This window comes from Leptopilina boulardi, unplaced genomic scaffold (genome assembly GCF_019393585.1).
Source record: "Leptopilina boulardi isolate dan_hultmark-lab unplaced genomic scaffold, ZJU_Lbou_2.1 LbouV2_310, whole genome shotgun sequence".
NCBI lineage: Eukaryota > Metazoa > Arthropoda > Insecta > Hymenoptera > Figitidae > Leptopilina > Leptopilina boulardi.
In genome coordinates, this window is record NW_026137875.1 from 1,187,848 (window position 1) to 1,202,432 (window position 14,585).

Here is a 14,585-nt window from a genome sequence, read left to right on the forward strand (position 1 = left end):
CAGAGGCTCTCCCCGGTCGATTGCCCGACATTGAGACAAGTGAAGGGTAGCTTAACGAGGGTTGATTTCACACACATATGATTCATATGTATATATAATAGTTAAGAAACAGAAATTTGATAGTTGAGAGAGAGAGAGAGGAAAAAAATTCATTTAATTTTATGAAAACGAAAATAATTTTTCTTATGAAAAACTATTTATTAAATTAAAACAATTTTATAAAAAAAGTTTACAAAAAAATTTAATTTAAAAATTTTGACTATTATATGCAAAAAAATTAATTTCAAAATTTTACAAATCTCGGATCGACTTTAAGAGACAAAAAAAAAGTCGTTTTACTCGATTTATATTCCAAAAAAAAGTTGATTTTTTTTATTTTAACAAAATTTAATTGTTTAATAATTAATATTTTACATTAAATAAATAATGTTATTAAATATAAAATTCATTTAATTAATTCTGTAATGAGAAAAACTCTATAAATAAAATTATCAAGAAAATTTACAATTTCGAATATTTCAGAGTCGAATTAATTGTAAGACAAATTTTCAAAATTTTATTTAAATAGGACAAATTTATAAAAAAAAATTTTAAGTTCCTTTTTTTATAAATTTTTGATGTCTGATTTAAGTAATTTATTCGAATTTAAAATTTTGGAAAATTTTGTAATAGTTTTTAGTTTTGATGATCAAAAAAATTTCAGGCAATACTTAATCAAATTTTACAGATATTAAAATAAATTGTTTTTTTTTTAATAATTTTGGAAGAGTTAAAGTTGAAATTTTTGAAAATAATTGAATTTCAAAAAGTTTTTTGTTAATTTTCAGACAATAATTAAATTTTACAGTACTAAAAGTAATTTATCAAATAATTTTTGGATAACATTTTTTAAATTTAATTGAATTTTCAAAGATTTACAATTGAGATTTTTGAAATTAATTGAACTTCAAGTGATTTTTAATTAAAAATTTTTGATAATTTCACTAAAAAATTTATTAGAAAATTGCAGACAAAAATACAATAATTTGAAAACTTTTTAAGTGAAAAATTGTTTTAAATAGTTAAATTTTCGAAGAATATTATATAAAAATCATTAAAAATAAATTGAATTTCAGGAGAGTTATAATTAAATTTCAAAAAATTTTAGATGGAAAATTTTAGAAATAATAAAATTTGAGAAGCTTTTAAATTGAAATTTTTGAAAATAATTGAATTTTAAAAGATTGTGTTAAAATTCAGACAATAATTAATAATAAGAGAAATTTTAAGTGATTTCTGTTGATGAAGAATTTATTAATCACATAAAAAAATTGAATTCCAAAAGTTTTTAATTGAAAAATGCTTTCAGATAATTGAATTTTCGAAGAATATTATTAGTCATTAAAAATAATTAAAATTTTTGCAAATAATTAAATATCAAGTTATTTTGAATTAAAAATTGTTGGTAATTTTATTTGCTAATTTTTTAAAAATTATAAAAATATAAACAATTATTAAATTTCATAAAAATTTAAATTGAAAAATATTTTAAAATAATTGAATTTGTGAAGAATTTTATTAAAATTATTAAAAATAATTAATGTAGTGAAGAATTTTAGTTAAAAATTTGTTAAATAATTGAAATAAAGATGATTATGTGAAGAATATTTGCATTCTATACTAAAAAACGTATTTTGTTTAAAAATTTTTTTAAAAAAAATGTAAAAAAAGTCGAAAAAAATTGAAGAAGTATAATCCTAGGCCTGAATTTTATCGAATTATTTTGTAAAATATTCAAAATAATTTAAAAAAATTTTGTTAGTAAAACGAAAAATTAATTTTTAAACTTCATCGACTAATTCTTTCAAAATATCTAAAATAATTTTAAAAAATTTTTCAATTTATTAATTTTAAGGAGAGGGAGCGGTGAAATTTCAACTCATCCAAATTAATGTTGTTAAAGGGTGTCAATTTTTTTTTTTCTGGCATTATTTGAGATCAAAAATTATTGTGAATTATCAAAATTAAAAAAAAAAAAAATTTTTTGACCATTTTAGAAATTTTATTTTTTAAAAAAATTAAAACTTTTAAAAATCCATACGATTGATTGTGAATTTTTAAGGAATAATTGATAAAATTTAAACTTTTTTTTTTGTTTAGGGATAACAATTTTTTTAAAAAATTTTTTTAGAACCTGAAATCATATTTCACAATAATTTTTAAAACATTTAATTTTTTCAAAATACATAAGATTGATTATTCAGAATCAGAATGAAAAAAGTATATTAAAAAATCAGCACTGAAAAATAATAAAAATTGCGACGTTAGTGTAAGAATATCGAAAATTTAATTTTGAGAAAAACGAAACGATTTTGTCACCTTTGGAATGACAAAAATGATGACGGTTTTTCAGAAAGTAGAAAATATTTAAGAAAACATACAATTTACAACAAAAGTGTAAAAAATTTATTGAAATTTAGTTTTACTAACAATTACTTAATGTATTATTATAAATAATATATAAATTGATAAAAGTATTTTAAAAATATGAAATAATGAATAAAAAATGATTTTAAAGTAAGTTTTTATTTAATTTTATAATTCCACATTCTTCTAATTATAAATTTATAATGGATAATAATTGCAAAATTAGATTATTCAACAGGTGAATTTTAAAATCATATTTTATCTATTATTGTACATGGAAAGAAAATACATTTAAAATTTATATTAAAATATTTTCAAAGTCGTGGAAAAAATGATAAAAAAAGTATATTTTTCATATAAGAAATTCTAAAATTTAGAATATAACTTTTATAAACATAATACAGAATTTAATAAAATACGTTTTACCGCAAATTTTAATATAACAATTGTAAAATTTCATAAAAATTTATAAAAAGGTTAGTATTTCTTTTATAAAAATTTGTTTTTTTACACATATTTTTCACGATTTGAAAATATTTTTAAAAAATTTGAAAATACCCTATTTGATTTTTATTTTCTTTCCGCGTATGTTTTCTTAAATAATTTCAATTAGTTGGAAAAACCAACAGTTTTCATCAACTCATACATTTTGAATTCATATAATTTACAATAGAAATAACAAAAAAAAGTTTATAAACTTTTTTCAATTTCGTAATCATTTCTGTAAAGAATTATAATTTTTAAAATTATTCAGCAGATTTAAATATTTTGGTTCACGACGAGAAATAGTTACAGAGTAAATTATTCATCGACGACTTTTACTCGAAATTATAATGAATTGATCAAAAGTAGAAAAAAAAAAAAAAAAATTAGTGTAATAATTATAATAGCTCATACGATAATTAAAAACGTTAATGAAATTCTAAAAAAAAAATGTTTTAAATGCATATATATATTTAACAATTATAATTAGCAGACATAAATAATAATAAAAAATATTAAAGTTATAAATAGAAGATAAATGTAAATTACATTTTATCAAGTATATATAAGTAAACATAATTCATAAATATTATCTCTTTGCATGTATATTTACCTAAATCAAGGTTGTTTCAATTTTAAAATAAATATTGCATATACTTACTAGACTTTATAGAAATATCCATTTTTCCCAGTTCCCCGTATAAAATAACAGCCAACCATGAAAGAGCCATTAGCCATAATGTAATTAAAACAGCAGCAATCCATAATGAAGTGATTTTTATTTGAGATCTTCTGCATCCACAAAAATTATTTTGTTTCATTTTTACTGCACTTGGAGGACGATATCGTCTGAAATAAAGCATTTTTATTATGTCAAATCATTTCTAACAATAATGAATATTAATTTATTTACAATTTAGTTATAATTAATTAATAATTATTTATTTATTATAGCAGTTTATGGGATAATAATGAAAAATTTATTTATAATTCATTATATTTAATAATTTTTTTATTAAAAAAACAATTGTTTTTTTTTATAAGTCCGTTTACATGTAAATAAGTAAATAAATAATCGAATCGTGTTCTTTTTTTACATAACAAAATTATAAACACACGAAATTGTAATTAATAAATTTGTTTTAAAAAAAAATATTAATTCTACAAGTTTTTGTAATAAAAAATGAATTTGAAATATACTTTAACCTCAAAAAATCATAAATAAACATTTATTTTCAAATACCTTTGTTTTTTTTTTTGAACAACAAAATAATTATACAATATTAAAAACTTACCTCTTAATTTTTTTCTTTCTTTGAGGTGTGAATACCAAATCCGAAACATCGGATTCAGTTTCTGATAGTAAATCAAGAAGATTTAAAGTTTCTTTATTAGTAACATTTTCCATTTTTTGTTCAAACATATATACATATATAGTAAAAGATAGAGAAAAACTTTTAAAAATTTGTTAAAAACCAAAAATGAAATCAAAACATAACCTCATTTTACATATTTTGAAAAAAAAAATTACACATTTAATTCACTATGTGACATCACTTTATTTGAATAATATAAAATTGGTCAGAGAATTGTTAAATTTTTTTACATTCATTTTATAGTGTAAAATATAATTAAAATCTTAAAATAAAATTGCAAAAAAATTATTTACGATTAAAAATAATGTAATGAGTGCAACTTTTTGACATCATTGACATTTGACATTAACATTTCCCTATAATGCCATCTGCTTTCTTTCTATAGAATAAACTTTTGCTGACATCTAACATGATAGTTGGACATTACTATTTAGTTACCATTTGCGAGTAGTCGGTAATTGTATCATTTGAATAATAGTTTTCTACATTATTTCAGAGTAAATCAATGGTAACTATCAAAATGCACCAAAGGCAGTTTGCGCCAAACGGCGTTTGACCCAATATGCTATAGTTAGTGTCATTCTCGATGGTGAATGAGAAATCTGTAAAAATGATAAAAGTGAAGGTCTGAGAAGCCCGCGAGATGTCTATAGTATCACATTTTGTGTATTATTACAAATAGACATTGGCGTGGAGATTTAGTGAATGCAGAAAATAAAGTGAAATAGTTTTCTTCGCGGAAATAGTGAACGTGATGTTTTTATAAATAAGTAAATTGCTTATTTGATTAATTAATCAATTAATATTATGAATTAATTAATTAATATTATCAATTGATGGAATAATTAATTAATTAACATTATTGATATTATCAATTGATTAATTAATTAATTAATTAATTAATTAATTAATTAATATTATCAATTAATTAATTAACAGTGACTGAAAGAAATAACGAGTAGTAAAATTATGGATACCAATATTGAGGTTAGTTTAAAATTTATTTTCAATGAAAATAATAATAATTTTGCGATTGCATAAAAATTTATTTTTTTCAGCCATCTCATGTAATGAATTTTCATCTAATTACATCAATTTAAACGCATGTAAAATTCACTGCGAAAGTCTACTCAACTGTAAATTGGTTTTCATTTAGAAAATATTTCTACAGCAAACATAAAATAAGTTAATAATAATAATAATTTCAAATTCATTATAAATTATGATGGCATTTTTTACTTTTGGAAATAAAATTTTTATCCTATTCTCCAACTATGCTGATTAAAATAATACTATTCCTTGCTTGATAGTCACCAGGGTTATCACAGTTATTGTTAACATGAACCTAATTGTTGTTCGATTTAGTAAACAATTATTTTTCGATTGGATAAATAATTATTTTTTTTAGCGATCACATGTAATGAATTTTCATCTAATTAGATCAATTTAAACGTATGTAAAATTCACTGCGAAAGTCTACTAAACTGTAAATTGGTTTTCATTACACGGAGAGAAATCTGCTGCGATTTGCGCATGAGCAAGTCCATAGGAATATAGCATGGACACTTCCAAGCAAAAACCATAAGATTCCATCTGAATATCAGATGAGACTCATACAATAATACCTCGCTCACTTAGGATTTTTGCTTGAAAGCGTCTGTTACTATATTCCTAAGGACATGCTCATGCGTAAATCGCACCAGATTTCTCTCCGTGTAAGAAAATATTTTTACAACAAACATGGAATAAGTTAACAATGATTAGACACCTTCTAAATCATATTGGCATTTTTCATTTTCAAAAATTAAATTTTTATTCCATTCTTCAAGTATGCTAATTAAAAAAATTTTATTCCTAGCCTAATAGACGCCAGAGTTATGATTGTTATTGTGAACATATGCCTAATTGTTGTTCGATTTAGTAAACAATTATTGTTCGATTGGAAAAAAAATAATTTTTTTCCTCGATCTCATGTAATGAATTTTCATCTAATTAGACCAGTTTAAACGTATGTTTAAATTCACTGCGAAGGTTTACTCAACTGTAAATTGAATTTTATTAAGAAAATATTTTTACAACAAACATGGAATAAGTTGATAATAATTTGTACATCGTCCAAATCATATTGGCATTTTTTATTTCTGGAAATGAAATTTTTATTCTATTCTAAAACTATGCTAATTAACAAAATTTTATTCCTAGCATAATAGACACCCTAGTTATTATGGTTATTGTGAACATGGGCCTAATTGTTGTTCGATTTAGTAAACAATTATTTTTCGATGGGATAAATAATTATTTTTTTCAGCGATCTCAGGTAATGAATTTTCATCTAATTAGATCAGTTTAAACGCATGTAAACAGGTCTAATTAGATGAATATTCATTACATGAGATCGCTAAAAAAAATAATTATTTATCCAATCGAAAAATAATTGTTTACTAAATCGAACAACAGTTAGGCAAATGTTCACAATAACAATCATAACTCTGGCGTCTATTAGGCTAGGAATCGAATTTTTTTAATTAGCATGGTTTTAGAATAGAATAAAAATTTTATTTTCAAAAATGAAAAATGCCAATATGATTTAGAAGGTGTCTAATCATTGTTAACTTATTCTATGTTTGTTGTAAAAATATTTTCTTAATGAAATTCAATTTACAGTTGAGTAAACCTTCGCAGTTATACATTTTTTTACCATTTTTCATGCGTTCAAACTGATCTAATTAGATGAAAATTCATTACATGAGATCGCTGAAAAAAATAAATTTTTAGCCAATCGAAAAATAATTGTTTACTTAATCGAACAACAATTAGGTTCATGTTAACAATAACTGTGATAACCCTGGTGACTATCAAGCAAGGAATAGAATTATTTTAATCAGCATAGTTGGAGAATAGGATAAAAATTTTATTTCCAGAAATAAAAAATGCCAATATGATTTGGACGATGTACAAATTATTATCAACTTATTCTATGTTTGTTGTAAAAATATTTTCTTAATGAAAACCAATTTACAGTTGAGTAAACTATCACAGTGAAATTTACATACGTTTAAATTGATGTAATTGGATGAAAATTCATTACATGAGATCGGTGAAAAAAATAATTTTTTATGCTATCGCAAAATTATTGTTTAGTAAATCGAATAATAATTAGGCCCACGTTCACAATAACAATAATAACTCTGGCGTCTATTATGCTAGGAATAGAATTTTTTTAATTAGCATGGTTTTAGAAAAGAATAAAAATTTTATTTTTAAAAATGAAAAATGCCAATATGATTTAGAAGGTGTCTAATCATTGTTAACTTATTCCATGTTTGTTGTAAAAATATTTTCTTAATAAAAAATCAATTTACAGTTGAGTAAACCTTCGCAGTATTACATTTTTTTACCATTTTACATATGTTTAAATTGATGTGATTGGATGAAAATTCATTACATGAGATCGGTGAAAAAAATAATTTTTTATGCTATCGAAAAATAATTGTTTACTAAATCGAACAACAATTAGGTTCATGTTAACAATAACTGTGATAACCCTGGTGACTATCAAGCAAGGAATAGAATTATTTTAATCAGCATAGTTGGAGAATAGGATAAAAATTTTATTTCCAAAAGTAAAAAATGCCATCATAATTTATAAGAAATTTGAAATTATTATTATTATCAACTTATTCTATGTTTGTTGTAAAAATATTTTCTTAATGAAAACCAATTTACAGTTGAGTAAACTATCACAGTGAAATTTACATACGTTTAAATTGATGTAATTGGATGAAAATTCATTACATGAGATCGGTGAAAAAAATAATTTTTTATGCTATCGCAAAATTATTGTTTAGTAAATCGAATAATAATTAGGCCCACGTTCACAATAACAATAATAACTCTGGCGTCTATTATGCTAGGAATAGAATTTTTTTAATTAGCATGGTTTTAGAATAGAATAAAAATTTTATTTTTAAAAATGAAAAATGCCAATATGATTTAGAAGGTGTCTAATCATTGTTAACTTATTCCATGTTTGTTGTAAAAATATATTCTTAATAAAATTCAATTTACAGTTGAGTAAACCTTAGCAGTTATACATTTTTTTTACCATTTTACATGCGTTTAAATTGATGTAATTAGATGAAAATTCATTACATGAGATCGCTGAAAAAAATAAATTTTTATGCAATCGCAAAATTATTATTATTTTCATTGAAAATAAAATTTAAACTAACCTCAATATGGGTATCCATAATTTTACTACTCGTTATTTCTTCCAGTCACTGTTAATTAATTAATTAATTGATTGATAATATTAATTAATTAATTAATTAATCAATCAATTGATAATATCAATAATGTTAATTAATTAATTATTCCATCAATTGATAATATTAATTAATTAATTCATAATATTAATTGATTAATTAATCAAATAAGCAATTTACTTATTTATAAAAACATCACGTTCACTATTTCCGCGAAGAAAACTATTTCACTTTATTTTCTGCATTCACTAAATCTCCACGCCAATGTCTATTTGTAATAATACACAAAATGTGATACTATAGACATCTCGCGGGCTTCTCAGACCTTCACTTTTATCATTTTTACAGATTTCTCATTCACCATCGAGAATGACACTAACTATAGCATATTGGGTCAAACGCCGTTTGGCGCAAACTGCCTTTGGTGCATTTTGATAGTTACCAATTTTAAAAGTTAAAAATTGTAATCTAGGTATTTAGGTTCAATTATAATTTTTTTTTTAAAAAAGAATAAAAAACAAAATAATTAAATTTATAGTGTTTTGTGAAATTGTTTAAATTAATAAAATTATTTTAATAATTTTACTTAACTAGTTAGATTAATGTTATTAATTGCATTATAAAATGACAAATTGCAGTGTAAAATAGAAAAATTATTTTTGAGTACTCATTTTTATTCATTTCTATTATTATAAAAAAAAATGTTAATGATTTTTCAATTTATATAAATTCGCGGGCGGAAGTAGTGTCAAGTGTCAACAGCAGAAAAAAGAAGTTTTGTGTTGGTACCACTGATCTCCCTGATCTCTATCATTCTGGATTTCCTGCTGGCGATCTTGATTCTTGGCTGTTTTTTTTTGTTTCTTCCGTTTGATCGGCTACTCAATTTTTCTACCATTAAAATGAATAATCGAAAGCCTCCAGTGAGTATATACAAGTATAAAAATAGTGTTAACGTTTGTATTTTGTATAAATTAGTTATTATTGAAAATTTTTCTAGTATAATATGAGAAGCTGACATAACCTATAAGATGAATTGTATTTTGTTTTTTTTCGCATATAACTTTTCAATTTTTAATATTTCTTAAATGTATTTTTAGAAAAAATCTACACAATACATAATAATTTTTTTTCTTAAATAATGACTCCCTTTCAATTAGTAAAATGCATTTTTTTCAAAAGAAACATTTTTTTAACAAAAAAAAAAATGAATAAATTTATTAAATTAACAAATTTTGAAATAAAACTGAAAATTTAGGAAAACTTGAAATTGTTTTTATACTTTTTTATGACTTTCAACAATCCATATTATGGATTTAAAGGAATTTTTATTTTTTGAAAAAATAAAATTTCTAAAATGATTTTTATAAATTTTGAGCCTAAATAATGTCAGGAAAAAAATTATAATTATTAATTATTTTTACTCCATTCTTTTTTTTTTTTTTTTTTTTTTGAAATGTCAAAAATTGCAAAATTAGGTTATTTGACAGACGAAAAAAATCAAATTATTTTAATTATTACTTTAGAAATAAAATTTTTTTCAATTTTTATAATTAAAAAATTTAATTTATATAATTAAAATTCAGGCCTCGGATTATACGACTTTTTCGACTATTTCCTACTTTTTTTCAAAAATACGACCTTTTTCGACCTTTTTTTACATTTTTAAAACAATTTTTTAAATAAAATATTTTTTTTTTAGTATAAAATGCAAATCTTCTTTATTTCAATTATTTAACAAATTTTTAACTAAAATTCTTCACTAAATTAATTATTTTTAATAATTTTAATAAAATTCATTACAAATTAAATTATTTCAAATTATTTTTCAATCAAAATTTTTTGAAATTTAAGAAATGTTTATATTTTTTTAAATTTAAAAAAATTAGCAAATAAAATTCAATTATTATCAAAACTTTAAATCGAAAATCAACTAAAATTCAATTATTACCCAAAATTTTAATTTAAAATCAATTAAAATTCAATTATTATCCAAAATTTCAATTCAAAATTAATTATTATCAAAACTTTAAATCGAAAATCAATTAAAATTCAATTATTATCCAGAATTTCAATTAAAATTCAATTATTTACCAAAATTTCAATTCAAAATAAAAAAAAATTCAATTATTTTCAAAATTTTCAATTCAAAATCTTTTAAAATTCAATTATTTTCCAAATTTTCAATTTAAAATCAAATAAAATTCAAATATTATCCAAAATTTCAATTCAAAATTAATTATTATTAAAACTTTAAATCGAAAATCAATTAAAATTAAATTATTATCCAAAATTTCAATTAAAATTCAATTATTTCCCAAAATTTCAATTCAAAATCAAAGAAAATTCAATTATTTTCAAAATTTTCAATTTAAAATCTTTTAAAATTCAATTATTTTCCAAATTTTCAATTTAAAATCAAATAAAATTAAAATATTATTCAAAATTAATTATTATTAAAACTTTAAATCGAAAATCAATTAAAATTAAATTATTATCCAAAATTTCAATTAAAATTCAATTATTTCCCAAAATTTCAATTCAAAATCAAAGAAAATTCATTTATTTTCAAAATTTTCAATTCAAAATCTTTTAAAATTCAATTATTTTCCAAATTTTCAATTTAAAATCAAATAAAATTCAATTATTTTCCAAATTTTCAATTCAAAATCAACTAAAATTCAATTATTCTCAAAAATTCCAATTCAAAATTAATTATTATCAAAATTTTCAATCGAAAATCAACTAAAATTTAATTATTATCCAAAATTTCAATTAAAATTCAATTATTTTCAAACATATAAATTTAAAAGCATTTAAAATTTAATTATTTCTAAAATTTTCCATCGAAAATTTCTTGAAATTTAATAATTTCAATTATAACTCTACAGAAATTCATTTATTTTAAATTATTTTTATAATATTCTTCGAAAATTCAACTATCTGAAACCATTTTTCAATTAAAAATGGTTTTTTAAATTTTTGTATTGTATTGTTATTATTTATTTTGTTATTTGTTTATTATTTTTTTATTGTCTACAATTTCTAATAAATTTTTTTGTGAAATCATCAAAAATTTTAAATTAAAAATCACTTTATCCCTTCTAAAAGTATTATTATTTAAAAAAAATTTTTTTATTTAAAAATCTGTAAAATATTTTTGTTAAAATAAAAAAATCGACTTTTTTTTGGAATATAAATCGACTAAAAAGACTTTTTTTGTGCCTTTAAGTCGATCCGAGGCCTGTTAAATTGAAAATTATTTACAAATTATAAATTATATTTGTTCCATTATTATTTTAATTATTTTTCATTATTTTATCTGACATTTTTTTTCATGTTTTTATGAGCAATATATTATTAATCGCATATGAATTTTTAAAAAATTGTATTTTTGCATAAAAAAAAAGTTTTCAAAAATATTAAAAATACATATTTTAAATTGTTAATTTTTTTTCTATTTATAATAATAAAAAATCTATTTTAATACAATAATGAATATTGGTTTTAGATTCTTTAGAATAAAAAATAAAAATACATACCTATATTTTTTCTGCTCATCCATTTAAAATTCAACTGTATTGAAAATATGAATTATTTTTCATCGTCAGTTTTTTTAAAATACCTTTTTCGTTGTTTATTTTTCAATCACTCGTATTTAAAATTTTTTATTTGTTCATAATATAAAATTAAATAGTAAAAAAATTTAATCTCCTACATTTTTGTCATCAATAATTACATAATTTGAATTATCAATTATATTTTTATTAAGAGAAAATGCCAAATCCTCTTGAATAACAAAAAACAATAATATTAATTATTTTATATTTAAATTTTGATATAGGAATAAATTATAAATTTTATTTAATCTTTTTTTATAACAGGAAATAATAAATAATAAATAATAAAATCCAAAAAAATTTAATTAATTCAAAAAAAAATTTTAATAAATAAATAATAAATTCAAAACATTTCGAATAAAAAAATTATAAATTTAATTTTGTTTTACAGGAAACAAGATATTCAATGAGAAAACGATTGAAAGTCGACGATGAAAAAAAAGAGGAAAAACAAATTCCCGTAAAAGAAAATAATGTTCAAAAATTACATAAAATTTTCAATTTTTTCACCGAAAATAAAAAGAATCTTGCCGCTGAGATCAAGTTAGATGATTGTTTTCGTCTTATGAAATTAGAAACAGAAATTACAGAATTATTTGAATCACTTTTATTTCAAGGAAACTGCGATAAAAATGGAACAATTCAAGATCGTCTTTTACATGAAGCAATTGAAGGAGACAATTTACCACTACTAAAACAATTAATTAAACGCGGTGATATTAAAAAATCTATTTGCAGTCACGAAATACCTCCTCTATTTGAATTAATAGCTAAAGAAAAATTTGAATGGATTGAAATATTTTACAAAGCCGGCGTTTCATTTAAAGAACAAAGAACAAAAAGTGGAATGCCACTTTTACATTTTACCCTCAAACAAAAAGAAGTGGATAAAGAATTAATGCAAAAACTATTGTTTTACGGCGCTGAATTATCAGCAAAAGATAGCAATGATCTTACACCTCTTCACTATCTACTAACTGAACAGGTGAAAATGACAAATTGGCAAAAAAAGGATTTTGTCAAATTATTTTTGAAATTCGGTGTAAATCCAAATTCACGCTCACTATTGGAAGGTGAAACACCTCTTCACACTGCTGTTCGTAATAAAAATGCAATTGCCGTTCAACTTTTATTGTTTTACGGTGCTGATATTAATTTAAAAAATATCAATAACGACACTGCATTTGAGCTTATGACAAAATATCCCTGTCACAATGCATTGTGGAGGAAAAATATTGATGAAGATTACATATGCTCAACGTTAATGAAACATTTTTTTTGGCTAAAACTCAATTGTAAACATATTGATAAAACAATTTTAAGTCGACGAAAAATTATATACTCCAAAAGACATATGAAAATTGATGCAATTGATATTAAAACATCTGAACAATTTAATGTGATGTTTATTTTAATTTTTGGTGAAAATAAAATGGCAAATTCATATTTAACAGGAGATTTTCATATTTCGACAATAATGAAAAGAGAACCGTATAGATATTGGAAAAGATTTTTAAAATTTCGTATCAAAAAATCAAGGCAACGATATATTTTGTTAAAAAAATGTGAAACATTATTTATGCAATTATTTCAATTGCCTTCTATCTTTGTTAAAAAAATGTTAAAAACATTGTCAACAACTGATTTACGAAGTTTGTATGCAGCATTCTATCCAAATAGTTTCATGGAAAAATTAATAGTCGAATCAATAAAATTAACCGAAGACAGTGATGGTGAATCATCGGTTGATCAATTTCAGGATAATGAGGATAATAATAGTGATAATTCATCGTCCGATGAAAGTGATGATTAATAATTGTCGAGAAGAAATTAAATTAGTTTATGTTCTTGTTTATGTTACTTTATTTAAATAATTTTTATATTATTTAAAAAATCTTTTGTAATTTCAGTTATATTTTATTTAAACTGTGATATTACAATTGTAATGAAAAAATAGTTTAATAGATGTATATGAATATACAATTTAAATTACGATCTGAATCGTGATATACTTGAATGCTTTTATACGTGAATTTTAAGTTTCACTGTATGCGAACAAATTTTTTTGTTATCGAAACTAAAATTCAAAGTCTCTCTTATATTAATCCCAATGTTGGGGAACTAATTATATGAAATAAAGTTTTTAATTACTATAAAATTAAGTCTTTTTATCTTTTTTCAAAATAGGACTTTTTATTAGATATAATTGATAGTACGATGCAAAAGAAATTATTAAGGAAAAATTATTATTAGAAATGGTATTTGCTTTATGGCAAAAAATTTGTGACATTTAGGGAAAATAATTTTTTTTTATTTAAGCTACATACACCAGTTTTAACATTAAATAATTACAAAAGCACACATTATTACTAAAAATTAGTATAATGATGGAATTTAAATAAATTTATTTTTACTAAATTGTAAAATAAAAATTT

General features: G+C 21.1%; 1 protein-coding gene across 1 annotated transcript; it reads left to right on the forward strand.

The window, feature by feature from the left end:
* Positions 1-9,289: 9,289 nt before the first annotated feature.
* Positions 9,290-14,082, forward strand: LOC127283765 (uncharacterized). Its single transcript, XM_051308847.1, has 2 exons — positions 9,290-9,453; positions 12,542-14,082. Exons 1-2 carry the CDS (start codon positions 9,433-9,435, stop codon positions 13,961-13,963), a joined length of 1,443 nt encoding a protein of 480 aa, XP_051164804.1. The 5' UTR covers positions 9,290-9,432; the 3' UTR covers positions 13,964-14,082.
* Positions 14,083-14,585: the final 503 nt, after the last annotated feature.